This window comes from Mycteria americana, chromosome 8 (genome assembly GCF_035582795.1).
Source record: "Mycteria americana isolate JAX WOST 10 ecotype Jacksonville Zoo and Gardens chromosome 8, USCA_MyAme_1.0, whole genome shotgun sequence".
Taxonomy (NCBI): domain Eukaryota; kingdom Metazoa; phylum Chordata; class Aves; order Ciconiiformes; family Ciconiidae; genus Mycteria; species Mycteria americana.
The window spans coordinates 37093680-37120084 of record NC_134372.1 but is presented as its reverse complement, the minus strand read 5'-3'; the positions used below and the strand labels follow the sequence as shown (position 1 = coordinate 37120084).

The window sequence follows — 26405 nt, the reverse complement described above, 5'->3', positions numbered from 1 at the left end:
ATACCAGTTATTATGCATGTACCAGAAACATTTTTCACCATTCATGGTTTCTCCAGGTCTCAGGAACAAATTAATTCTGGATTCATAAAATCCCTAGAAGCAAGTCATCAGAGGTCACTACTACATTACTTTCAGATAAAGCTTCTCCAGCCAGTGGTAAAGGAGAAAAACAAAAAGAAGAATCGGTTTTAAAGGTCTGATCAGGACAGGAAAACCAGGGAGGGCAGCTCCACTTAATTGCAATCAAATACTTTTTAAATTAGTGAAAACAAAATAGGTAAAAAAAATGGACCACAAAGAATTAAAGAACAAATAAGTGAAACTGAGTCAGGTCAGACATAAAGATTTTTCCCTTTCTAGAGTGCTGGTTCAAAGGCATTATAGAGCATAAGGGCCAAAACCTGATTGTTTGTGACCTGTATGAAATAAAATTGTATTAAACAGAGGCCTAACAGTTAGGCATTTTATCAGACAAAATTGCTGGAATGGTATACCCTGTATGATACCCTTATTGTCAGCTTCGAAGGGAGAAGCCAAAGACTAAATGAGCATAGAGACTGCACTGATCCCGGCAGAGCAGACGGGGGGAACACCGGCAGGGCAGTGTAGAGATGCTACCAAGTAGTCTGCTCTGCAGGTAAATAGGAGCACTTGTGGCTTTGTGGCTGTTGCTTAAATACCTTTCAAAAACACAAAATTCATTTGCAAACATTAAAGAAGAAAGAGTAAAAAAAAAATTATAAAAATGGATTGTTGGATTATGGCAAAAGAAAAGGAAAGCAGAACAGAAAAACAGTGGAGAGAAGCATGTCACTGAGGAGGCAAAGCCGAGGTTTATTATAGGTTAGAAATCTGCAAAATTGTCACCAACTCAATAATAGTATTCAGCGAGGTTTCTAAAGATCATATCCTGCCCTTCATTCACCCTCACAACACTCACTGAGGGGAGTCAGCACTTTGCTGCAGCTGGATATTTATAAGTCATTTGTTCTGTGTAACATGCCTGTTCTTACTAATCTTAGTCAAGTAAGTAGTCCATCCTCATGTGTCATCCCACGGAAGTCAAATGTGCTATTAGCATAAGTGATGATTACTTATCTGTGTGAGGTCTTGTGAGGTTGGGTCTTTCCGCATCAGTATACTTGACATGGCAGTCTTTCTATTATAATTTAATAAAATGGGGCCCAATTCAGTTCAGAGGTGCCTTGAGGAATAAGCTGGACTTAAATGGTGCTTAGGCCTTTGACTGGACCTCTACAAACCCTGAATTTCACTGAGTGAATACTAATTACTCAGAGGGGGGTTATTAAATTATAGACTCAGTTCTTTGCTGTTGTTCGGAGCACAGTACCTTTGCAGGTGCTTGAGCAAGGTAATGTAAATCTGAACACACTCAGAAGAAAGTTCTGGTAAGACTGCTTTCCTTGGTAAAAACGGGGACTGAAGAAACGTCATTAATAAATAGTTCAGAGCATTTGTACACGTTGATGGGTAAATTTCACTCTAGAAGAATACTATGCGCTAAAAATTGACAGTATAAGACAGTGGAGAAAACTGCATCTCACAGCCGCACTGAAATGGAAATCTCTCTTCCAGTCAGGTAGATGGAAAAGGCCTAATCCAGAACCCTGTGCACTCAGTGGAAATCTTTCCATTTTGATGAGCTCTGAATGAGGCCCTTACTGAGCAAGCACGCTTAGGCACCCTTGATGCATCTTAGTCTTGGATGATTGTGTACAGTAACACACTTAGTATAACATCTGTAAAACGGATCAGTTACCCGTAATCAACTACTTGGTGCACGAAGGAATCAATCAGTTCATTTTCTATGCCACACACCTCTCCTAGGGAAGAGCTCCTAATTGCTGCATGGATAAATCAGCAAAAGACATCACTCACGCTAAGCACATGATTTTAAAGGGTTACATGTATTTCTGACAGCTGATATTCTCCCTCTGTTTAAATGTTTCATATATTTTTGTTCTTTACCTGATTTCTGAGTAGCTACTAGCCTCGTAGTGGCCCTGTATTCTCTCTGAACCTTCATTCGAAAATCCTACAGCTCTCATAGCTTTGACATCTTTCGTGAATACTGCAGCAATTCCTTGTGACCTGTGTGACCATCTCCTTAATTCATAGTTCTTCTGATTCCCAAAGCGTAATGGACGTAGGAAAATTTTGGATCATAATTTCCTAACCAACCAGCTCTTTGCTCTGCTCTTCGTTACATGTGATCTGCTATAGGTACGGAGTGCATGAGTAGTCTCCTACGTGACCCCAAAAGTTTTTTTTTAAAAGAAGGTATTTGAGAAAGTCTTAATCAGTGGTAAAAAAAATATTGCCCAGCTGTTAGATCCAGAGGGTTTGGCACACTAGATCACAAGTAGTAGACCCGTTATAACCTTTGATCCTTATCTTTGCTTGCTGTATCTGTTAAAACAATCTGCTGTTTGTATACTACTGCACTTCCAGCTTTCCAACCAGGTGTTTGTGAAGAATTGCGTTTATTAATTAGTACATAAATTGTTTACCAAATTATGTATATTAAAGGTGTATATGCAGGTCAATCCTGTAAAATCACACATATAAAGCGCATTTTACACAATGCATCACTTAGACTTTTGGTGAAAGACTAAAATCTGCACATTAAATGGCAAACAGGTCCTCACTAAATTACAGCAAAGAATCGTCATTGTCAATATGAATGAAACAGTACTACAAAAACTTATTTTTTCTAGTTGTCCAGACAGCATAAATTTTTCTCCTGTTAGACTTAAAATCAAGTTCAGACATTTTCAGAGTTTAGATGCCTTTGCTGTCTAATGCCCTCGTACAGCCCAAGAACATGCCCAACCAGACGGCTGTAATCCATATGAAGTCAACAGGACTTTCTCATACGAAAATTAAAAACCTTTGGAAAAAGCTTGCTTAACTGGTTTTAAAAGATTTCTAGATCTTTATATGTCCACCATTATGTTTAAAATGAGCATTTTTTATTTGCTAGCCATCCAAGGACTTGATTTTTCTTCATTTTCCCATTAGCCTGGCAGTTTAGCCAGTAGAACCCTTTTATTCCTCCCACTGGAGTAGCACAGAGAAATTCATTTGATTCCAGTGGATAGTAGTTGATTTCATTATCATATTAGAGAAAATAAAGATTACGATTCCAAATTATTTTGCCTGCAGTCCACACACTAACCATGTAAATGGCAATATGTGGAAAAGTTGACTACATCATAAAAAATTAACTTCCTGCAAGGATTTTCTTGAATTGGTTTCAAAAGAATCTGCTGTTTGGCATCTTTCCTGTACTGAATTTCTGGAGGGTAACTGCATTATGTGCATGTATAACATGCAAAAGGAAACATTCACTGAACTCTTTCTTTCTGCTACCAAATGTAACTATAGCACATTGTTTGTGTTTAAAAGAGTTGCCTGAAAGCAAAACTCTACGTGTATAAGGTTATAGATGTGTGCATCATAAGATAACCACTAACAGAAGGTGAAATACTATTCTCTTTCACTTGCTGTTGAGTGACAAAGGTTGCATCTAATGATAATTTGAATATTCTGCCAACAGTTGGTGATATTCTGCCCCCGCCAAAATAAATAAATAAATAAATGCTTCCATCTCCCAGAGCAAATGCCCTGTAAGTCTATAGAAAACAAATTAGGAATGCGTTATTCTCGACGAAAAAAGTCTCCACGAGAGCTATAATTTTATTTTTTTTAGTGCACGGAATAACATAAATCAAAAGAAGCAATAGTCTACCTTGTGTTTTGACTACTTTGACCCTCTTCAACCCCTGCCAATTTTTATCTCATTTTTGTTTAACTTTGTACATCAGAGTTTAATTTTAAACCTGGTCCTGAAGACAGTGATGTATAGGGTACATCAAGTATAGCTTAAATTACCCTCTCCCCAGTGATTTGAAGTTGAGGGGAGGGTCTTACTCCGCAGCAGGGTGGGAAAGAGAAATGGTCAGATGTTGCCCTTTGAACCTGACCACCCTCAGCTACAGAAACATTTATGCCAGAACATCATTTATTGATTTTATTATATTTTAGGATCTCTTAAAACTGTTGGTGAAGTTTGCCGTATATTAATTTTTGACACACGCATATAAAAACAGAAATACGGGTTGAACAGAAACTATAAATATAGACAACATCGCCCAATAAACTTACATCCTTTCACTTATAGGTTTCTATTTCAGCTGATCATTCCGAGCAGCCTGTCTTTGGAAATAAATGTTACCCCTCTGATAAGCTAACCAATTTGAAGATTAAAGCTGCATTTGAGGATTAAAGTTTTTCTTATTTGATTATTGTTGTGTCTTGTAGCAGTAGAAGATAAATATTAATAAAATGTTAAAGTCCAATTCTGCTCACTTTACTCTTGTGAGCATTTTATACCATGAGACTGAACAAATTATGCAGGATTTGGCCCTTAAACTCGGCATTGACTGCTCTGTTTTCTCAGTCCACTAAGAGTAAGTCTCCCGTGAAATGTTACATGTACCTGGCAAACTCATGAACCCACTGCTGCCACAGAAAACTCACACTGATGGGTAGCTCTGAAAACTCACCATCCAATTATATACCACAGAGCTATGTATGTGTTTTTATTGAGGAGAATAAAAACCGCAAGAAGCGCTCTACAACAGACCACAAAATGGGTTTGGCACCTGTGTCTCCTCGGAGCCGAAGTTTCGGAGTTGTGTTATCACGTGGCCTGCTGACCCCGGGAGAGCAACGCTGACCTTGTCTTACACGCAGAAGTCTATTGCTATGACTCCCCTGAGAGCACAAACCAGCTGCAAACTGCTGCAATGATTAACCCTTATGTGTTGTAGATGTAACATCAAGTCATGGTAATAAAGCTTTCACTGCATAACAGATCTCTTGCTTTGTAAATTGTTGCTCTTATCAGCTGCACTCTAGGATGTTATCCCTTTTCTGTGAAGCATGACTGCTGTGTTGTTCACTGGAAAGGCTACCAGATCTATAAAGTCTGTGATATTTATTCAATTGCTTCGGAGAATAATACAGAGAATGCACTTTGTTTAAAATAAAAATGCAGGGCGTGAAAACAAAAATACCATTAAATACTCATACATATGAAACAATATATTAATTAAAATCCAGAATGCCTGTAGCAGATTTGAATCCAGGAACGCCAGATTTGCTGTAACAGACAACTGCATTGTTCCATTGAGTCCAGGCTCCTGTTCGTGGAAGTAATTTATACCTAATGTTTTGTAAAAATGCAAACTCTTCGAGCCTGTGACGTATCTGGACAATTACAGAGTTTTGCTGTTTGGCTGGAAACAGAATGCTTGTAGCAATCAGCACTCACCTCCCCAAAACACAAGCAGTATAAGTCTTATTTTGTCATGCACTTCAAATATCAGACCTAATTCCATGCTCTCCTATTTGCATAGAAGCCAATGGGAGTTTTGAGTGTGTATCAGCCTATAATCCGAACTACAGGCCAGCAAATAGGGCCCTGGCTGCCTCAGAAACGTGATGCCTTTTATCTCAGCGTGCTTCCTACCCTCCAGCCCTTCCCTTGCCAAATCTATGGCCAAATCAAGGCTGTGACGGAAAAGGTGACCTTAATGTAAGCCATGGTATGATATGATACTATCTGCTTTAGTCTGCAAAGAGCCAGAAACAGTATCTCTGAGAGATGGAAGCTGCTGTGATACACATCACAAGGACTGTCTCTGCCCATAGTTGCTGTTTCAGAGGGACTTTCCAACATCCCACCAGCCAAGCAGAGCGAAAAAGATTTGTTCAACGTAACCACCCATTGAAGCAGCAGCTCTGTGTGTTTTAGGGGCACAGGACTGCCGGTCCTTGCTGTAGCTCCGCTCTCTCTGCAGCTCAGAGGTTGGGCAGACCAAGAGCATTGCAGGGCTCTGTCCACAGCTCCCAGGGACGGTTTATGGTTTTTATACACAACCTTTTTCAAAGGATAAAACCAGCTTCCAGGTTCAGGAATTTAAAAAAAAAAAAAAATCCCTTTGGTATAAACAGTGGAAAAGTAAATTCAATTTAAGGAAACAAAAAATGGTTTCCCTAAAAAAACTAAGGTGTTTTGAGTTTTGGGAAGGGCATTCAGATATTGTAAAACGTGATTGTGAAAGGCCTTGCACTGTTTGCGAGTGTAGCAGACTAACGTCATCTGCTAAGTGCAGGTTGAGAAAAGTATTTGGGAAAACGTTTTCAGCTCAGGAGTGACAACTAGGAGAGAGGCTGCACTGAAGATGCGTTTCCTTGCGAGATTCCCTGGTGTTCAGAGGGAGCGGGTTAGTGCCCTTTGATAAGAGGTGAATTAACACCACTCGTGGTCCATGAGTCATCCCTTTCTCCATCTCTTTTAATCACATTACTTCGCCTTGCCCTTAATGAAACAGAGGCCAATCCGGAGGAGCCGTGCTTGGGCTGGCCTTGCCAGGGGCTGCATGAGGTATTCTTTATTCCTCACCAAGGAAGAAGCTGCTCTGGACTAATGATGCTTTGCTGTTTGGTATCTGGATTCATCTGCTTGAAAAACACTGTGGATAGTTTTACTGCGTAAGTTAGGCTAGACAGGGTTGTTCCTCACTCATTAGCATAGGGAGCATTTTCCTACAGGGACTGCAGATGAAAGCAAGGAGTTTATTCATCTCTTTCCCCCTCTCCCCCTCCGTAGGCATGTAAGTGTTGTTATTTTAACACCAACAGCTGTAGTTAAAAAAAAAAAAACTATCAAAAACTCTGCAAGTCCTGCTACAGCAACTATAGATAGAAAGACAGTGACAAAACAGTTAACAACTCCCAAACTGGCAGAAACGGGGAGAGGCAGTAACTTCACTTACTCCCTTATCAACTCCAGCAGCTCCTTTTTTCTCTGAGTAGCTGCTGTGTCTCTCAGGTGGAGACTATCGGCCCCTGAAGAGAGCAGAAGTTGCCTGTTCCCTCTTTAGGAGCATGGGGAAGGGTCTGTTGGTGATGGCACCTTGTGTCCTGCCTGGCTGCCGCAGGTGTGAGCGGCTGGTGAGGAGGAGGTGGCAGCAGCGGTGGTGGTGAGCTCCAGCTGCTGGGGGGCTGCGTCCTTTCCCTGGGGGCCTGCGTTTGGAAGTTGGGGGGGAGGGGGCTGTGTGCCCTTCCACATCTCATCCCTCCTCTGGCTGTCACTCCGATTTCCAAGGTGCTGTTGCCCTGATATTTGGTTACTCCAAGGGGAGAAAGAAGCAACAAATTTACTGAAATTGTCTTGAGATTATTTTGTTCTTTTGTGGGGTTTCTGTGTGAAGGGGCTATCTATGCTATTAACTCCCATTAATATCAAACCTCTACTGTTAATGGGATTTGCATATGGAAAGGAAGAGGATTGACCTTTAAATTCATTAAATAAAGCAAATTTAAAAAAATAATTTTAGTTAAAAGCATTAGCGTGATGAAAAATACAAGAACAAATACATAGACATCAGTATCGGGCTTTCGTTAACACTAACGAGCAAATTATTGCAGGGGAAGATTTGCATCATTGGAATACATATTCCAGCCTCCATACTGATCTATGTGATGCGGGGTTATCTTTGTATGGCTCCTCTTTCAGAATATATTTTCCTCTTACAAAACAGCCTCTTTTTAACTCCCATTGGGGACCTCCTTATAAATGAGGAACTGGTCCTCAAGGGACTGGCCTGGCTAGAAAAGTGTGTTATTTAAAAAAAAAAAAAAAAGGCATATTAGAATACTAAGCAATATAATTAGTTCATTTCTTTGTTTTTTTTAGAAAATCTTAAAAAAAAATGTATAGCCATGTTTTAATTAAACATATTCTCTGGATGTTTGAATTGTGTAAGAATTAGAAAATCCTGTTGTATTTTAGAGGGATAAATTGCCTCAATTTAAGGTTCTCGCTCTAATCTCCAATATGCAGTCAGGTATCGCCACTCTTGCAAAGCAGCCACAGTGTCGCGAGTAAGTGATGCTTGCCCAGAGAGCTGGGGCCGCAGGCTGCCCCTCGGAGGGGCATTCTCAGCCCATGAGCGGCAATGAATGTTTTCATCTCCTAATCTTCTACATGGGAACAAACATAGGTTCTCTATACCAAAACTGGCTAAATAAGCAGATTCAAAATATTATTGCTCCTAATAATAAATATTGATTTACACATGCTGAAAAGCTTCTGCTGCCTTCACAGCAAGTAGTCTGAAATATAATTAGATTAGTAACAGTTTTACCACCATATTGCTTTTTGAGTCTGATTGTGAGACACCGATGTCCAATGGTCTCTGGATCTCTGGCATCGCTCCGCTCTTAACCCAGCCGTGTCTCGGCTTTCTGGCATAGCCCTCTGTAAAGTACTTTGAGATGCTCAGATCAAACTTGCTGCTGGTTTGAAGTAGTATTAATCAGTAGTTTGTGCTAGTTTGTTATGCAGCTCAGTCTATAAATTCAGCTATTCATTCTGTTCCTGTTCTACCTCAGGTCCCCACAAGTGGGAAGAGGTGAAACCGTTCGGGTTAGTCTTCTCGGAGCTCAGCTAATGTCATCTGCTGAATACAGCTCTAAACATCTGAAGCCGGTGAAATTAAATAAAGTGCGAGCATCCTTTGCTCTATAGCTCTTTGCCTTTAAAACAATTGCTTATGGTAACCTTAACAGTAGTATATTAAGAAAAAAAAATCCTCATAAAAGAATTTAGTGTTGGGATGGAGCTCTGCCTGATACTAGAACAATTATGGAGCAGATGCATCCACTCTGAGCAAAGTGACCTTTTCATCAAGTTACAAAACATTAAAGGTTAAAGAATGTTTGAAAGGAAGTTAATACTTTTAAAACACTAGAAAAAAAATTGCCGTTCTTTCAAGACCTGACCAAAATCAGTGGGAAACTGTAAGATGACTCTTTAGGCACATCCAGTCATAATTTAGGCAACTCTTATTGCAGAAGGATATAAGGTATTTTACATCGTCTGCTTTATCTTAAAATTAGGAGTGCTTTTTCAGAGAAGAAATGAGATTTGATAGAAATAAACACCCAATGAAAGAAATCTGCTCTAAAGCTGGTTAATTGCAATTTTAAAGTCACACTTCTTTCTCTCCATTGTGTAGAGATGGCATGAGAACAAAGAGACGGAATCAACGACGGTGTCAGATTTTCGTAGTTTCCACGTTACATCTGACCTGGGTGGTGCAAACTCTAGTAGGAGAGCACAGAGCTACCGCTCCTGCCTTTGCGCTTCCCCTCACCCCGGCGAGCACACGCACATACATACATACATACATACGCACATACATACACACATTTACAGCCGTGACCTGCCCGCGGTTTCGGGGACGTTGCTCCTGCTCGCAAACCAACCGCGCGGGAGGGGGACGAGGGGGCGGCTTGCACTGCCCAGAGCAAGGCGAGGCTGAACCGCGCCCTGGGGTGCGGGACGCGAGGGCGGCCCCCGACAGCTGCCCGCCCAGGGGTGCTGCAGCAGCCGGCCGCCTCCGCTGCCCGGCCGCCTCCGCTGCCCGGCCTCCCCGGGGCCTGTTTGCTGCCTTGTCAGGGCGGCTGCGCCCAAACAGCGGCTTTTTATGATTTTTATTAATTTTTCTTGGAGAAGGGGTGAGGGCGGAGGACGCTGGGTGCCGGCCGGGTCCCGCCGCGGCAGGGCCGAGCCCAGCGGTCCGCTCCGGGCGCCGCGTCCCCCCGCGGCCGGGCCGCCTGTGCGGAGCCCCGCGGAAGGCGGGAGGAGCGTAGGTCGAACTCCCGCACATGGCCTGCGTCATCCGGGTCCCGTGCTCTTCGTACATCATAAATTTAGTACAGCCCTTCTAAACAGTAGTTGCTGGGCATGCTGGGGAGCGAGGATTTACGGCCCGGCAGCCCCTCTATGTCTTTTTTAAATGCCCGTTGGCCGCGTGCCACGCCGTGGCCTACCGGCCTGCACAGTTTCATTCCCCAGATCAAAGAGGCACGTCGAGGCGCGGAGGCGGCGGGCGGGAGGGCGGCAGCGGAGGCCCGCACCTCCGCGCAGCGCAGCGCAGCGCGGCGGGCCGGGGCCGGGGCCGGGGCCGGGGCCGCGGGGCGCAGCCGGGGCGGGGCTGCGGGACCGGCCGCGCCGCCGGGAGCCGGTTGTTATCCTCGGCCCGGGGCGCGTCCCCTCGGGGGCAGTGAGCTCCTCGCCGCGCAGCCAGCGCTCTTGGGGGGCGGCGGGGACGATCGTAGCGCTTCTCTTCCCTTGGCGGTAGAGTAAGGAAGCAGTGGGGCTTGGAGCGTGCCCGCAGCCGGGGAAAGGTGCGTTGTTGGCAGAGGGATAACTTTTTTTTTAGGAGAAACTTGCACGGCTTAGTGCAAGCACTATGTGCAAATCACTAAAAAAAAAATCCGTCTGGGAAATAACTTTCTGTGAAAAGAGAGATTTTGCTCGGGGTTAGGCTTTATCAACGTTCCACTTCATATATTTTCCCCTGTTTTTTCAAAAAAAGTGTATCTGTGCACAACAAAATATTTATTGCGTTAAATCACAGGCGGTCAGCAAAGGAACAGCTGGGGTAGCTGTGCAATGAAAACTTTCAGATGATGCGAGAAGTAAGAAGGGAATCCCTTCCCCGTCTCCTGGATCCTCCAAACTCCTTTCAAATTAACCAGCTCTGAGGATCACTGCCAGGCTCCACAAAGGCGTTCCCAAAGCCTGCAGCGAGTAAAACTTTGTATAGGTAAAATTAGCTAAACCCTTTCTGCTAACACAATAGCTTTTGTTGTCACATATGGTGGAGTTCCAGGATCTGTAACTATTTTTCATAAAAGATTTTCCTACTGCCCAAGTGAATACATTACGCTACAGTAGCTCTGAATGGTATCGCTTATTTCCTTCAAGGCAGCGGCCGATTGTTTCTTCAGAGACCCTAAGTCCTTTCGGGGGGGGGGGGGGAAGTGATAGTTCAGGGGGACTGAATCGCGACGGTAGATCTCATTTCATCACGCATCATCCCCAAAAAGTGCCGCCCCTGGGAGAGCGGCAAGTGCCGAGGGAGCGGGGCGGGGGAGGCTCGGGGCGGGCAGGGCGCCGGGGCGGGCGCTGGCCGGGCCGAGCGGGGCTCGCCGCCCCAGGCTCTGCCCGCAGGAAGCCCGGCTGGGCCGGGGCGAGTGGGAGCTCGGGGGCCGCAGCCCTTCCCCGGCCGAGAGGCACCGCAAAGCGCGACGGAGCCTCTGCCCCCCCCCACCCCCCGCGGGGACGCGGCCGGGCCCCGGCTCTCCACGGGCGAGAGCAGCAGCAGCAGCACCCCGGCAGAGCCGGGGCCGGGGAGCCGCTCTCGCCGCCCAAGTTTAATTCGCGAACTTGTTGGCACCCGGCGGCGGGCCGCTCTCCAGCCGACGTGGGGCTGGGGGCTTCGCCGCCGCAGGGGCCCCGCGGGAGAGGAGCCGCCGCGGCCCCGGCCGGAGAGCGCCGCCGCCGCCCGGCGCCGCGGGGAGGGACGGGCGGACGGAGGGACGGACGGAGGGACGGACGGAGGGACGGAGCGCCCGCCGCGGGCACCTCCCGGCGCGGCCAGCGGCGCGGCGGGCCGCGAGGGCTGCGGGCGCGGTGCGGGGCGGGTCCGCTGCCCCGCTCCGCCCGGCGGCTGCAGCGGCGGGGGCGCCCGCGCGGGGCCGACCCGCTCCGGGAGTTTCCTCGCAGCGCCCTGCGGCTTCCTCGGCCAAAGTTTCCCCCCACCACTGCGGGCTGTTTTTTTCTTTGGGGGGGATACACTTCTGGTATCGGGGGTTAGGTGGGGCATTCCTTTTAGCTCAGACGGAAGCGAATCGATTCGGACAAGGTTACCTACAGCTTAAAAGGAATGCTTCAAAATAGTAAGACACTGGCCGTGCTTACGCTTTCCTATCCATTTTCCCCGTGCTCTTTCCGAAATGCCTGTGCCTGATCGCAAGGACGCTGCTATCCCAGGTCCGATTTTCTGGGGCTTATTACATGTCAGAACTGCGAAAGTCCTCTGGACAATTTACAGACAAAACATCTGGTTCGTTAAAGCAAAGCTACTGGACTAAGACAAACAAACTTTGCTGCTGTGTAAATTCACTTATCCAAACAATTTACATTCAAGCAAAGATTTTAGCCCGAAGAAAAACTTTTATTCATTTGTATTCGGGAGGTTTGGGAATTCATAGGCATTTAAAAATAATTTTGCTCTAATAAAGTTGTGTAGATATTACAAAATGTCTTTGTTCTCTTCTCAGATTATTATTGCTGTTATAATGGTTATTGACAACACTTTGTCTTTTACAGAAGTGGAGTATCGTTTCCGGTCGTGGGCAGTGGTGTTTTTAAACAAACTTGTCAGATCCACGTTCATCTAGCCCAGCCTTAATGAAAACTGTTTCCTCTTTGTTCTTCGCCGGCAGAAACCGAAGCACTTTTCGCACACTTTTCGCATTTCGATGGAGAGCCAGCGAGGCGTTCGGAAGGAGGAGAGCTTTTTCCCTGGGACCGAAGGCGGCGGTGGCAGCCGGCGGCTGCCTGGACGCCCGGCGGGGCCGCGGGTGCCCGGCGCGGCTGCGGGCTGCGGCGCTCCCCGCGCTCCCCGCGCCCGGCCCCGGGCGATGCCCCCGCGCCGCTCCCAGAGCCCGCGGCTCCGCCTGGGCGCGGCGGGGGGCCGCCCGCAGGAGCCGCTGGCAGGTGAGCGCCCGGCGCCCTGCCCGCGCCTTCCGCCGGGGCTCGGCCCCCCCCGCGGCCGGGAGCCCGGCCCCCGGCGGCCCGGCCCCGGCGCGCCGCCTCCTCCCTCGACAGCTCGCTCCCCGGTCGGCGGGGCGCCCGGCGCCTTGCAGCCGGCGCCTCGAAAGGCCCCAGCTCGCTGCTGCCCAGCCCTTCCCGTGTGTGCGGGGACGCTCGGCCGGTGAGGGGCCGGTGAGGGGCCGGTGAGGGGCCGGTGAGGGGCCGCTGGCTCCCCGCCGCCTCCCCTGCTCCGCTCGAAGGGGCGGAGGCGCTCCGCAGAGCCCGGCGGCTGCCGGGGGCCGGGGCCGAGCGCCCAGGGACGGAGCAGGTCTCACACCGGGCTTGACCCCCCTGAAAAGCAATCAACCAACGCGAACAAACGAGTCTCCGAGAGCAGCACACGCACATGGGGACCTCGACGTCTCCCTTGTTCGCAAGGAACAAGTGGCGAAACATCAGCACGCTGCTCGGGAGAGAGAGGTTGAAGCCCCAAACGCGCCGGTGTCTAGGAGGCGGCTGCTCCAAGTTTAATAAACTTCCTTGCTGATCCTCTCTGGCTATCCCCAGAACTAACAGCTCATTTCAGTGGTCCTTCTAGCAGCTCAGCCCGCTGCCTCCGCTCGGACCCGGGTGGAGGGCGAGGGGTTTCTTGGGAAACTGTTGGAGTTTTCACGGGGGGGAATGAAAGGAGCAGTGAAAATATACAACAAAGAAGGGCACTAAACGGTGTGCACTGTTGAAATATAAAACATTCTTAGCTGATGGAAAGTTCGGGAGTGATGGTTATCTAATTATGGGACTTATAAATAATTGGTACCTTAGTTTAAAACTGCCGGGAAGAGCGAGCGTGGAGCTGAGCCTCGTGTGCTGAGTCTTTGTAGATGGAGTCTGTACAGTCATCGATTTTATGCATTACGTTTGTAAATGTTACACTTAATAAAATTACGGGTTCTCGCTCTCTGAAATAGACTGTGACCCCCAAAGAAGCTGATGCACATGAAGGGATCTGCATTTCTCTCTGTAATTCGTCTGACAGAAAGTCCAATAGATTTTTTTTTTCTTCCTGAAAAAACTGGATATAGTTAAAACCAAATTATTCCACAACTTCCTAAGCGTTTTGGCACTAAGAGTTGCGAATGTGTAAGTGCAGTGCATGTGCCTGTGTGCACGTATATCTGCTGCCTCTTTCTCCCTCTCTCTCACACACACAGGCACGAGAGTTATTATTTCTAATTGACCTGAGAAAGTTCCTCCAGTTACTGTTTACGGAAAGTTTAACTGTTTTCATTCAGCCCCCCTCCAGTCCCAAACGGGTGCACTGTTACAAGCTCATTACCCTCCGCTGCCAGCGCTTGTGGCCCGCCCTTTGAAAAGCAAGGTAAGTGTTGTTGGACAAACCTCACCATACAGCAGGGATGCTGATTTTCTCGCAAATGTTTGTTTTAGTGACACCGTTCAGCTGCTGAGGTTGCAACCTGCCAGCATCTTCCACACAGGCTGTACTTCTGCGAGATGGAGAGCTCTGCTAGGGAAACTGTTGGAATACACATGCCACTAAATCCGTAAATACACGCGTGTAGCCGAGTGCAGCAGCGAGAGGAGGACCGCACGCCCGGGAAGCCGAGCCGAGCCTGACCAGCCGACGCCAGCGGGAGGGCGCGCACCCCGCCGAGCCGCCCCGCAGAGCCCGGCCCCGCTCGGGCGGCCGCGCTCCCCAGCCCCGCTCCGGCGGCCGGCGGGGCTCTGCGCCCTGCGCCGGGCACGGCGGGCAGCGAGGGTGCAGTGCGTCCTGCGGGCACGTGTGACACAGCGCGAGTGAAAGATGAGCAGGTTTAGAGGGGGGGAGGTGGAAAGAAAAAAGTTCTTGCAACTTGCAACCCCCCCAGCTTGGTGGCTGGCCGCTGCGGCATTTTCCTCAGGATGCTCTGCAGCCAGCTAAGGGCAGATCAGAACAATTGCTGGCTTTGGAGAGGACTCTCGCACACGTAAGAATAGCCTCTACAGGACTGAAATGCCTAAACACGCCTCGTCACTTTTATTTTGCTGTAGTTTTCGGGGCGTTTTACCAGCGCCTGGCGGCAGGCTGACCTTCCCCGCGCTCTGTGCGGCAGGGCAGGAACAAAGCCGGCCGGGGCTCCCGGCTGCCCGCACTCTGAGCGGAGTCTCCGAAAGTTTGTTGCAGCCTCTCCCGCGCCAGAGCTCGGAGACATCCTCCATGTTGCGCAGCGCCCGCCGGCTCGGCCGGCAGCCTCCTAAGCCCGAAGTTCACCTCTCTCCCAGGCTCCGCGTGTGAGTCGGTCCCGAAGCAGCCATCGCCCCGCCGAGCCGGCAGCGCAGCCGGGCTGAGCGCGGAGCGGCCGCCCTGCCCCGGCCCCGGCCCCGGCCCCGGCCCCGGTCCCGGCCCCTGCCCCTGCCCCTGCCCCCGGCCGGCCGCATCCTTCGGGGGGGCCATAAATTATTTAGGTTTTCCATTTCCTAATTCCTACTTGAAGGGGGAGGAGGGAGAGAGGAAGAACGAGTTATTAATCGCAGCCTAGCCCTCTCTGTTTTCCAAGGCTGTCTAACATTTGTAAATACTTATGCTGCGGCTGGTCCCCTCCTTCCTGGTTAAGTTGTTTAGTATGTTGGTTATTTGTACCGAATCCCGGTCTGTGTTGTGTCTGATGTGTTGTCGTTGCAATGTGCAGCCAGGGTGACACTGATGGATGCGCCAATGGTGAGACGGACAGATGTTAGGGCGGATCTAGCGGCATGCACCGCCACAGCGGCGGAGCCCGCCCGCTCGGGGCTGCCAGCCGCGCCGCAGCCCCGCGCCCCGTCCTGCTGCAAGCGCACACTCACGCACACACGCGCGCACACACGCACACACACACGGAGGGGTTTTTTGGGGAGGGGGGGAACGTCTCGGTGTCGTCTCTTAAGTAGATCTGATCGCTCCTTCTGTGAGCAGATACTGTAACTGTGAGGAGCAACCAGCGAGTATCAATGAGATGGAACTGAGCGAATTTGGCAGCAGAAGCGGCAATTGACAACTCACCATTTTCTTGTTTGCAAGAAATGTTTCGTTTTCCCCCAACAGTAGCAATTTCCCGGGGACTTTAGGCGACTGCGATTTTTTTTCATCCTAAAGATCAGCTTAAAAAAAATAATCAACTCATAACAATAATAATCCAAAAAAAAAAAATCCCAAACCTTCTCCACCCTTCATGTAAAGTGTTTGAATTTCCTGCAACTTGAAAAGGAAAGCACGAGCAAAAGACCGGCACGGCGGCTTTATAAGATGTGAAGACGCAACAACATCTGCACTTAGTCAGGTATTTGGAATTATCCCAAATCTCGAAGAATGGGGGCGAGTGGAGATTTTTTTGATCTTACCGTAAAAGTGAGATCATCCTTTTTTTTTATTCCTCCCCGTGAACTTTAAAAAAAAAAAAAAGAAAGAAAGAAAGAAAGAAAAAAAATCGCTACTGGCTTTTTTTGTTGTTTTTTTTTCCTTCACTCCTCCCAAGCACAGGCGGCCTCGGGCAGCGCGGCGGTGCCGGTGCCGGTGCGGGTGCGGGGCCGCCGTGCCCGGGCGCGCAGGGCGGCGGAGGCGGGAGGCCGGCGTGGGCCCCCGCGCGCCCCCCGCGCCCCGCGCCGCCCCGGCCCTCCCCGCTGGTGCGCGGCCCCGCCGCCCAGGGATGCACAATCAAACCCGCAGCACATCGATCCGCCGGCGCTCGCTGAACTGAGCGCGGCGGCTCGCCAGTGAACTTGGACCAAAAAAAAAAAAAAAAAACCCCAAAAGAGAGGGGGAAAAAAAAAAAAGCCCCAGAAAGAGGGAAAGAGAGGGAAAAGTGATCTTCCCCGAAGAGCCGGGCGCGCGCGGGGCGCGGGAGTGCGCGGCCGCTGCCCGCTCCCCGTCCGGCCGGCGGCACCGCGGGGCAGGGCGCAGCGGCTCAGCCGGCGGAGACGCCGCCGCTAACGGCCGCCGGCCGGAGCGGCCCCGCGGCTGCCGACACCCGCCCGCCCGCAGGCGCGAAGCGGAGCCCGGGCGGCTGTGGCGCCAGCCAGGTGGGAGCCGGAGGGCTGGATGTGTGCCGGCGGGCGGCCAGCTGCCCGGCGCGCCGGTGAGTGGGGCCGGGGCGGGCGGCGGCGCGAGGTGCGGGGCGAGGCGGGGGCCCGGGCTGCCGCCGCCGCCGCCGCTGTCACCTCGCGGGGCGGCCGGGCGCCGCGGGGACAGAGCTCGAGCGCCGGGGGCGGGGGCCGGGCCCTCCTTGCCGGGGAGGGGGCGGAGGGGGCAGAGGCTGCGGGGCGGGGGGCGGCGGGGGCCCGGGAGGGTCCCGTGCCCCGGCGTGGCGGGGAGGCGATGGCTGAGGGGGGGTGGGGGGGGGCTCCGGCGGGGAACGGGTGTGCGCGGCGGCGGAAAGGGAAGGGCTGCCGGCGGGGAGCGGAGCGGAGCGGAGCGGAGCGGGCTGTGCTGTCCTGCCCTGCCCTGCCCGGCCCTGCCCGGCCCGGCCCGGGGGCGTCCGGCGGGCAGAGCCCCTCCGCCGCTGTGGGCTGCTGAGGAGAGCGGCGGCGGCGGGCGAAGTTGGGCGGCGGAGGGGGCGCGGCGAGGGGGGGGCGCCCCGCCGCTGCCGCTGCCGCCGCCCCGGGCGGACCCGTGGCCGCCGCCGTGGCCGTGCCCGGCCGGCGGCGGGCGGTCCGGCGGCGCGATGCGCAAAGAGTTAAGGTGCCGTCCGGGGCGGGAGGCGGTGGGAGCGCGGTGCCCCTCTCCCTCTTTGCGGACTAGTTTGAGTGACACTGCGATCATCTCGTTTCCCTTCAAGCTTCGCCTGTTGCCGCCGCCGCCGCCGCCGCTCCAGCGCCGAGCCGGGAGCCGGGGAGTGGAGAGCGCAGGCTGAGGCTCCGCCGACTCCTGCCAAGAAATCCCGCGTCTTTATGCCGTGATCTGCCAGCCCGGCCAGGCACCGGGGGCGCAGGGTGGGGTGGGGGGGACTGCGGGCTCTCCCCAGCCCTCCCGCCCGCACACCTCTTCGGGGGGCTTCCCCTCCTCCTTCCTCCGGGGCGATTTGTCAAACTTCCCCCCTCTTCTGCCAGCAGCAGCAGCAGCAGCAGCAGCAGGGCTGTCCTCTCCTCTGTGCCGCCTCCTCCGCCGCCGCCGCCGCCGCCTCCTCCTCCTCCTCGGCATCGTGTATGCACAGCAACAAAAAATATATCCCCAACCCAGCCCTCGAGCCGAGACTGGAGCAGCTCACCGGATCTCTGGGGCTAAAGCAACTCTTCCCACCCCCGCGCCCAGGCAGCCCCCCCCCGCCGGCGCCGGCGGCCGCAGGAGCTCAGCATGCCGAGGAGGAAGCAGCAAGCGCCCCGGCGCGCAGCAGGTACGAGAGCCGCCTTCCCCGGCCGTTTGTTTCTCCTCTCGCTTTCCTCCGTCTCTTTCATAACCGCTTTCCAGAGGGCTGAGCCCGTCGGTCTGTACCGGGCTCCCTCCCTGCCCCGCTCCCCGCGGTCGCACGCTGCATGCCCTGGATTTTGCAGAGCAACTCTTGGTCTGGAGGCACGACAGTGTGGCTTGGGAGATTTTATTTTATTTTATTTTATTTTCCTTGGGGTGGCAGGGGTGGGGGCGCATGAAAGCCCTTTCCCTACTTTCGTACCCACTTTGATTTATTCCTAACTCCGCCATCGCCCGACTCGGTGCTGGGGGTAACACTTTGTGGAAGCCAGGCGGGTATGTGCAGGCACATGCTACATGTACACGTATGATCTGTGTGACCCTAGGGGTGGGGGAAGGAGGCGAATTTTGTTCATTTCCAGCCCGTACTTTGGCACCTACTTTGCTTCTCTCCCTTGTAGTCTTCGTTCTTCTCCATCCCCTTCCCTCACGTGCAAATGGTTTGTGAAAGCCAGTGAAAATACTCTTTTTTTAATTTTTTTTTTCTGTAAAAGGAGATAGGATATGTATAAATACATGGTACGCTGTGAATGAAGTGGTAGGGACAAAGTGATTTGGAGGGTCCGCAGTGTTACTTGAAGATCCAAGCCCAGAACTGGCTCCTTTGCTCAACTTTTATCTTTTTCTCTCTTCCCCTTGTACTGCACTGGAGGTGTCTCTGCTGGACAGACAGACCCACCTAGTTGGTCACTTTCTGTGGCAACCTCTTCTGTTAATCCTATTGATTTCTTATTTATGAGTCCAGATGAGAAGCTGCAAAGGAAACCAAAGGAAAAAATAAAAAGGGTCTGTGTATTGTCAAATGACTGGCAAATGTTTCTGATAGTGCCTTTACAATTTCCTCCTTTTTTTTTTTTTCTTTTTAGAAATACTTTACGAGGCTTTGTCCTGGTGAGGTTTTTTGTTTGTTTGTTTTGTTTTCCTTATGCCAGAAATGTCATCTCCTGTTAAACTTCAGCAGTATTTTTTTGAAAAGCCAAATTGAAAAGAAAACAGTAAAAAAAAAAGCCCCACATAATTTTACAGTAATCCTTAGTTGGGGATATGTGGGCTGGAAAAGGTTTCCTTGGCCTGTTGCCATCCTTGATTTGATGGCTGATTGATCGCCTGTCATCTGGCTGCCTTTGATCTATTCATTCCCGATAAACATCAATAAATCACTTGCCATGGTAACGCCAGACTCTGTGACGTCACACGTGGCCTGTCAACTCTCTGTCAGCACAACTTCAGGGGCTCCTGGCTAGATGTGCCACATAGCCACATGCAGGAGGGCTTCCAGAGGCATGGGGCTGGCTTAGGTGGAGGAGAGGAACAGGATCGGGTTTGGTTAGGGACAGATCTGAGGGACCAGCATGTAACACCGTAATTTGCCTTTTACGAAGGAAGGCTCTGTACCAAGAGGCCGAGCGTAGAAGTTTTCCAGAGGCTCTGGCAGCGTTATTGGTAGTGCATTTGTAGCTGTGCTTATCACAACTTGAAGCAGGTAGTCCCGCAACTTGGTAGGGCGTTGTTAGAAAACGGGCATTCAAAAACGTGCCAGTGCTTTCACGCTGTCTGACAACTTCTGAGAGTGGTGTGGTTTGAATTTAGTAAACAGCAAGGGATTCGGGGAGTAATACAAATTGTAAATAACTATGTCCACATTTCCTTTCTTCTCTTCTTTGACATATACATGCATTCATCTCTATTTGAAATAGAGAAATAGACTTTCTGGCAGTCTTCCTCCATATACTAACAGCTAGAAAGTTTGGAAAGTTTTGCAGTACGGTAGTGATACGATCTAGCAAACAATATCGTAGCCAAATACTTCACGATAATATTTTGCATTTCTGGCCCGTGCCATCAAGTAACACTTTTCAAATAAATTGAAAAGGTGAACTTTTCCTAATACTTAGGAAATTCTATTTTGTAACATTAATTTAGTTCTGCAAAATCTAGCTCTTCCAAGTATTTGACATATTTGACCGTGCTGTATGCTGGGCTCTCCGTAGGCTGGAGGAAAACATTTCTGCACTAAACACACATTCTGAGGTATCTTTTTCTCTCTCTCTACCACTCTCCATCCCTCCCTCCTTTCTCAAGTGGCTCATCCATGATGTGCGATCTATCTTTCATATTTAGCGGAAGTGTAATCTCTTTAAACTTTTAGCTTTTTGATAGCCACATTAGACATTTAGTATTGTGTATAATTGCTTCCCACTGAAATGCTGTTTTATTGGTCACATTGGAAATGTTACTTTTTCTAATAGCAGTTAAAGCGAAGGCTTCTTTTTTTAACACCTTAAAAAACAGCTAAGAAATAACAGGTTAGTTAAGAAATATTCATTACAAAAACTTGACTGCAGGACTAATAGGAGATGGAAGAATGGTTTTGCTCTATCAAAATGACCCGTCAAAACGACTTTGTTTCATATTTGATTTAATTGTCTCTCTCCTGACAGGCACATTCATCAATAGCTTAATGGTCAATCAGAAGTTGGCAGAGTGAGTGCTTTCATTCTTTCCCATACACTAGCTTTGGCTTTACTTTATCAAAATGCCTCTGCCTAATGGATATGGGGGATGTAGAATGACTGAAGGGCTACTTATTTGAGAAGAGTGAAAAAAGAAGAACATTTATGCTGTTGATAAGTGCATGAAGATAAATAAGTGAGCTGTATGAGGCATTTTATTTTAAGACAGAAGAAACTTACATTTTTTTTTTCCTTCTTTTTGGCCTCAGAGCTGCGAGTTACAAGGTTCATGACTGCTTTTGTGGCATACTGAGAGTGATGACAAATTGATTGCTTGGTACTGAGAGAGAAAAAAAGGTGGTGGTGGGGGGAGAATTAAAGATGTCTGCTGATTGGTAACTCAGGAAATCCAGTCCCCAGCAACCTTGAGAATACTCGAGAATTTTTTTTCTCCAAACTGAAAGGTCCGCTCAGCCATAAAAAAAGAAAAGTTGTTTTGCCAGCTTCATTAGTGTTCACCTAATTAGCTGTAAACCTGATGGATTCCTGACAGCTTTAATGATTGGAGATGACAAGCTCCACGCAGTGTCATCCAGCAGAATTAGGTTTGCAGCTAGTTTGATGTAATCAAGTTGATATTACACAGTCCTGGTTGCCTTTAGTTGTGCATTAACTCAATTTTCTGCTGCAGGTGACAAATGGGCTTTGGTACCTGGATAATCATGTCATAGGAATTAGGGCCCTTTTAATGGTCTGGAGTAGAATAACAACAACAAAGAACTCTCAGCAGCACAGAGCTCGCAGACATAACAGACAGGTGCACAAATTCTTTATGTCTAGCCCAAGTGTTAACACCACACTGTGGAAGACTAAAGCTGTCTCTGAGAATCAAGAATCTGGAAAAATGATAATTTCGGTTTGTTTGCTTTGAGACTCGGGTGAATATCATAGATAAATCTGGGAGGAAGAGTCAGGGATCGCGGTTTTATTCCTCACCTGTTAAAGCAGGAAGATGGTCAGAATTGCTGCTCCAACGACTTCTGTCATTTAAGTCAGAAGGAAGAAGGTATTTACTGGTTAGAGGCTACTGTCTAGGAAAGCTAAGATACTGTATTAATAGAGGCCAGTCTTGTTCATGCAAACAGTAATTATCTATCCTGAAATTATAGCTTTCACTTGCAGCTTTTTTCAAAACCTATTTAAAAGATCAAGAAAATGTACTTCCTACTGACAGAAATGACTTAATACATATTTTGTATACATATAAAGCTCTTCTGAGGAGGGATTGGGAGCTAATGATTTGTTGGAAACTAATTTACTTTTTATTTTTTTAAAGTTGAATAAAACAATTATTGCTTTTTAGACCCAGACAACCGCACTGAGTTGTCAACCCTCCGGAAAATAAACAAACAAACTTGGGCCCATGGTGGGTTTTTTTTTTCCTTACATAGTAGGGTTTAAACCCTAAAGATAGCTGCATACTTTTTGGGCTCCTCACAACTTCAGTGCTTACATTCAAAAGGTGCGCACGGCCTGTGTGAATACTGAAATACATTAAATGGGTTTTTCAGAGGTGCGGAGCGCTTCCACTTTTCAGGGCCTTCAGTGCTCTGGCTGGTTATCAGCACCTCCAGAGCGCGGCTGGGAGCGCACCACAGAAACACAGATGCAAGATGGCATGCAGGTTGTGCAGCCGGGTTTCCAGGCAGCTCCGACTTCAGGAAGTTGAATGCTTGCTTTAATTTATGGGAATTGCTTGCAACTACATACATACCCCAAAAGTAAATGTAGCGATAAAGTAGACTACCTATAAAGGTACTTGCAGTGTCAGCCCTTGGTATGTTGTTTGCCTCCAAACCTGCCACATATTTCTCTGTTGGACAGAGATTCTTCCTAGCAGCAAGCTGACAAAATGATTAGTTATGGCTGTCCTCTGCCTTTTTTTTTTTTTTTCGGCAAAGTGTGAGGAACAATGCAAAAAAAGAAAAAGGGGCATAAATATAAAAAGGCCTGATATATTCCCCTGAATATCCGTCTGGAAAACAGAATTTTCCAGAATCAGCTGCCATTTCTCCCATTAGCTTGACAGCTGTCAATTAGGGCTTCAGTGCTCTCCTGGGCCACAGTTTATTGCGTGCGGTTGATGTTGTCATTTTGTTCTCGGTTTTGCCTTGAGCACTATCATGAGCAGGAGTGAAATAGTCAATAACTGATGTATCAGCAGTTATTTCTTAAATTGGCTTACAAGTCTGCATTTTTCCTCTTTTTACTAAAGATTGTTTTGTAAAGTGATTAGAATGAATTGTGACTGCTGCAGGGTTATGGGAAATGCAGTGAAGCTAGGGTGAGTTAGCAGGATTAGAGTGGGTCCTTTTTGTCAGCCCTGTTTCCAGGATTAGTGGAAACTGTATAGAAAAGATCACCTTGAGGGTGAAGTGTGAGGTAGATTTTTAAGTGTGCTACGTGCACGCTTATGTAGAAACATATGGTGGTACAGAGTGAATGAAAAGAAATAATTTGCCAGGACGTAAAGTAACCTTACATGTTATCTTTCTGAACAAACCTTGGCACTGCTAGTTTTATGGTGTAATAATCCATATTTTAATCCAATGTCATGACCGTTTCCTAGCGAATCCAAATACAGATTGTCAAATTTTAATACAGCCCTATTTACAAGGTGCTGCTAGTAGATCAAGTATTAAGATGCCTGAAGTGTTGCATTGTCAGGTAAGAGTGTATGTATACGTATGGTTATGATACAGCACGGAAAATAACATAGTTGCAGAGCGATCTGTGTGTTATCTTATCTATGAAATACTTCAGCATCATTTACTAAACATTCTACCTCAGGTGTTTGAGTCTGATTTTTTTTTTTTCTTCTGTGTTTTAGTGTGTTGTTTTTTTTTTTTTAAATTTAGTTACGCCCAAATTGTGGTTTATCAGCCTTAAGTTAAAAATGAAAGGTGAATACAATATATTGTATTTGGTAACAATGATATGGACTGGTACATCCAGACAGATAATATGCAGTTGTAATTAGACTGAATAGACAGGCATTCATTTTTAAATTCTTTGACACATGCATAAAATAGTCATATAATAAGATAAGATGACAATTTTATGTTAGGTTGATAAAGTGTCCCGATACATGCATTTAAATGTCTGTAAGCCTTTTTTTATCCAGACAGATTAATTCTAGTTTCCAGCATTTGCAGTTAGACATTAAATTAATTTTAAAAATCCCACTAAACAATGGATGCGTTGCTTTTTTTTTTGTGTGTGTGTCATTACCTAAAGCAGGAGGATTGAAAAAATTTATGCAATTGATTTTTCTTGATTTCAACATTTAAAAAAAATGCATGAAAATTGGCTCAAAGGATTTAAAGCATAGTCCACGAGAGACTGTATTGTAGTTTTCTTAAGTATAATAATGCAGAATAGGACATTGTCAGAGCTTGAAATTGTTTGTTACCATTTTCATAAAACGAACTGTAAGAGTTGAAATAAGTAGAGCTTAATTTCAGAGACTGCGAGATTCATCCTACTGCATTTTCCTGATTTTGCTCCTGAAAGATATTTTGGTCATCTCAGTAGAGAGCCAATCTGCAGAATTTAAACACTTCTCATTGCAAACATGAACTTTAAGATATTTCTCAGAAAATGTTCAAAGGTTTTTTCCCCCGGGGGCGGAGGGAGAGCAGGGAAGGAGTTACCAGAAGATCATAAAATATCTGCAAGCTCTTTGCCAATGCCATTACCTGGCTTGTTCGGGCAGTAAAGGTGCGACTCTTCAAGAATAATCTAAGTTCGTATTTTAGACTTAATTATAAATTATTAATTAATTCTGTCAGGACACATGTTATTAATTATGACTCTCTTTTCTTCATTCAGAACAGCTGTTGGGAATCGCGTAAGTTCACTGTATTTGTTGGTGTGGGAGTTTACCAATGAAGAGCTCTCCATTGCCAGCCTGCCTTACCTTTACCTCCCACCCTCTTCATACTGGGGATTGCTGTTAAACAGCTAAGCTAAACGTGACACTGCTTGGAATAAATACAAGCTTTGAAGTGATTCAGTGTGCTCGCAATTAGTGAACATTTTTACGGAGGTGGTTTTTAGGTCCTGTCCGTAAATAATTCTTGTTTTAGCAAGACTGTATGGTGATGGGGAGGTCAAAAGGGCACCGACCAAGCTGTAGCGGGGGGAAGCAAAGCAGTTTTCGTGCCCGTCCGCCAAACTCCCGCCAAACTTAACACATTAGCATAGAGGAAAGAGCTGTTTTATTATTCGTTTGGAATGATTCAAATTCATTTACTTTTGATATTTCCATCATTAAATTGAGCCCTCTGTTTCAGTTTCTTGTGTGTTCTTTGCAGAATGCATGTTGCATAAAATAGGCAATTTTTAATGAACAATTTAATGTAAATGGGTTCTGAATTTAAATTAATATTAATGAAGCTTTGAGTGAATTTATTTTGCATACGTAAAGGCTTGTAACTCTTTCACCCATACACTCTTGTCTTTATGTACTAACACATTGGTTAGGTGAATTGGCTAGTTTCCATATTTCGTGATGAAAAAACTTTAATGGATTTTACATGGATATTTGTGCTAGTGCAGCTTTATGCAGGTTAGTATCTCTATTAAAAATGTACCCGCCTTTATATTCAGATTTTTATTGTTAACATTTTACTGTGTTACCCCGCCATTTCTATATATTTCTTTCTACTTTGGTTTCGCCTTTATGCTTAGAGAAAAAATGATTCCAACAATAGTCACCCCAGTTAAGATGTTTTCTTTCTTTGGCTTACCTCTAATGCATTATGTATTTAGGAATGATGGGATGTTCTATAATTAATTCTGTTAGATGTAATTGCTATAATCACTTTGATGCTACACATAATAAAAGTAATATGGTAAGCATATGAAAAAATATAAACATCTTATTGTAACACTTTATGTAAAGTTCTTTTTAAAATCTTGTTTAAAGCAGAACCTCCACTTCCATATTTTGTCAGAGCTAACATTTATTTTAAAGTACATTACTTAAGAAATGAATGAATTTTAGATATTGAAAAGATTTTGACTGGCAGGTTGTCTTATATGTGCGTGCGTATATCTCTGATTCTGCACTACATGTAGTTCATTAAGAAGCCAGTCTTCAGCGTTGCTACAAGTGACATGTAAATATCACTGTATATCTCATGAAATAAGAGACAAATTTGTACATTGTATTAAAATCCAGTACATAGTAAATAACACAGAAATGAAGTTGTACAGCGGAAAGCTTCTTTGTAGCGCAAAATTATGGGAAATATAAAATGTATGAAGGGTAGCATGTAACTAGAGAGGGAGTTTTTCAGGCATAGTCCCAAGTGGGAAAAAGACTATAGAAGGTGATTTCCACCCCCCCGCCCCTTTTTTTTTAACAAGTAGCTTTGAGTTATTGTTTGCAAACACAGGTTTTGATAGGGAGGAAATGAAAAAAATATGTGCAATGGGTTAAGCTGTGTAGCTGATATCCTTGATTCTGTAACAAAAAATGTTAATATGGCCATAGTTCTTAATTAGTTGCACACCATACTTAATGCTGCAAAGGTCACTTGGTTTTATGGTCCAGCTTTGCCTATGAATTTGTATGTTTTCCCCAAAATTTATGTTTCACTCTCCCGTGTTTTCTAAGCAATTGAGTGTGCAAATCGTGGTTAAAATGCAAACTAGAAAGAAGATTAGAAAAATACGTTTAGTGTGGACAAAGAAGAGATTTTTTTTTTTTTTTTCCCTAGTGTTATTTTCAAATAATGCACAGTCT

At 47.2% G+C, this 26405-nt stretch overlaps 2 protein-coding genes across 4 annotated transcripts in view; one reads left to right on the top strand and one right to left on the bottom strand.

Moving 5' to 3' along the window:
* Positions 1–12107: 12107 nt before the first annotated feature.
* Positions 12108–17944, bottom strand: LOC142413962 (uncharacterized). 3 transcript variants are annotated; one of them, XR_012776947.1, is made up of 4 exons: positions 17715–17944; positions 16079–17600; positions 15741–15838; positions 12108–14208 (listed from the first exon to the last, which is right to left on the bottom strand). XR_012776947.1 is itself a non-coding variant. In XM_075510729.1 (2 exons), exons 1-2 carry the CDS (start codon positions 17871–17873, stop codon positions 16392–16394), a joined length of 1368 nt encoding a protein of 455 aa, XP_075366844.1. In that variant the 5' UTR covers positions 17874–17944; the 3' UTR covers positions 15961–16391. The 3 variants fall into 3 exon arrangements, 1 of the variants encoding a protein (XP_075366844.1); XR_012776946.1 differs by having other exon boundaries at positions 12108–15838; XM_075510729.1 differs by lacking the exons at positions 12108–14208; positions 15741–15838 and having other exon boundaries at positions 15961–17600.
* Positions 17926–26405, top strand: part of TSHZ3 (teashirt zinc finger homeobox 3) — a 64931-nt gene continuing 56451 nt past the window's right edge. The window contains exon 1 of the mRNA XM_075510728.1: positions 17926–18066. Within this exon, the coding sequence (XP_075366843.1) occupies positions 18027–18066 (40 nt within the window). The 5' untranslated portion in view covers positions 17926–18026. The remainder of the gene's footprint in view (positions 18067–26405) is intronic.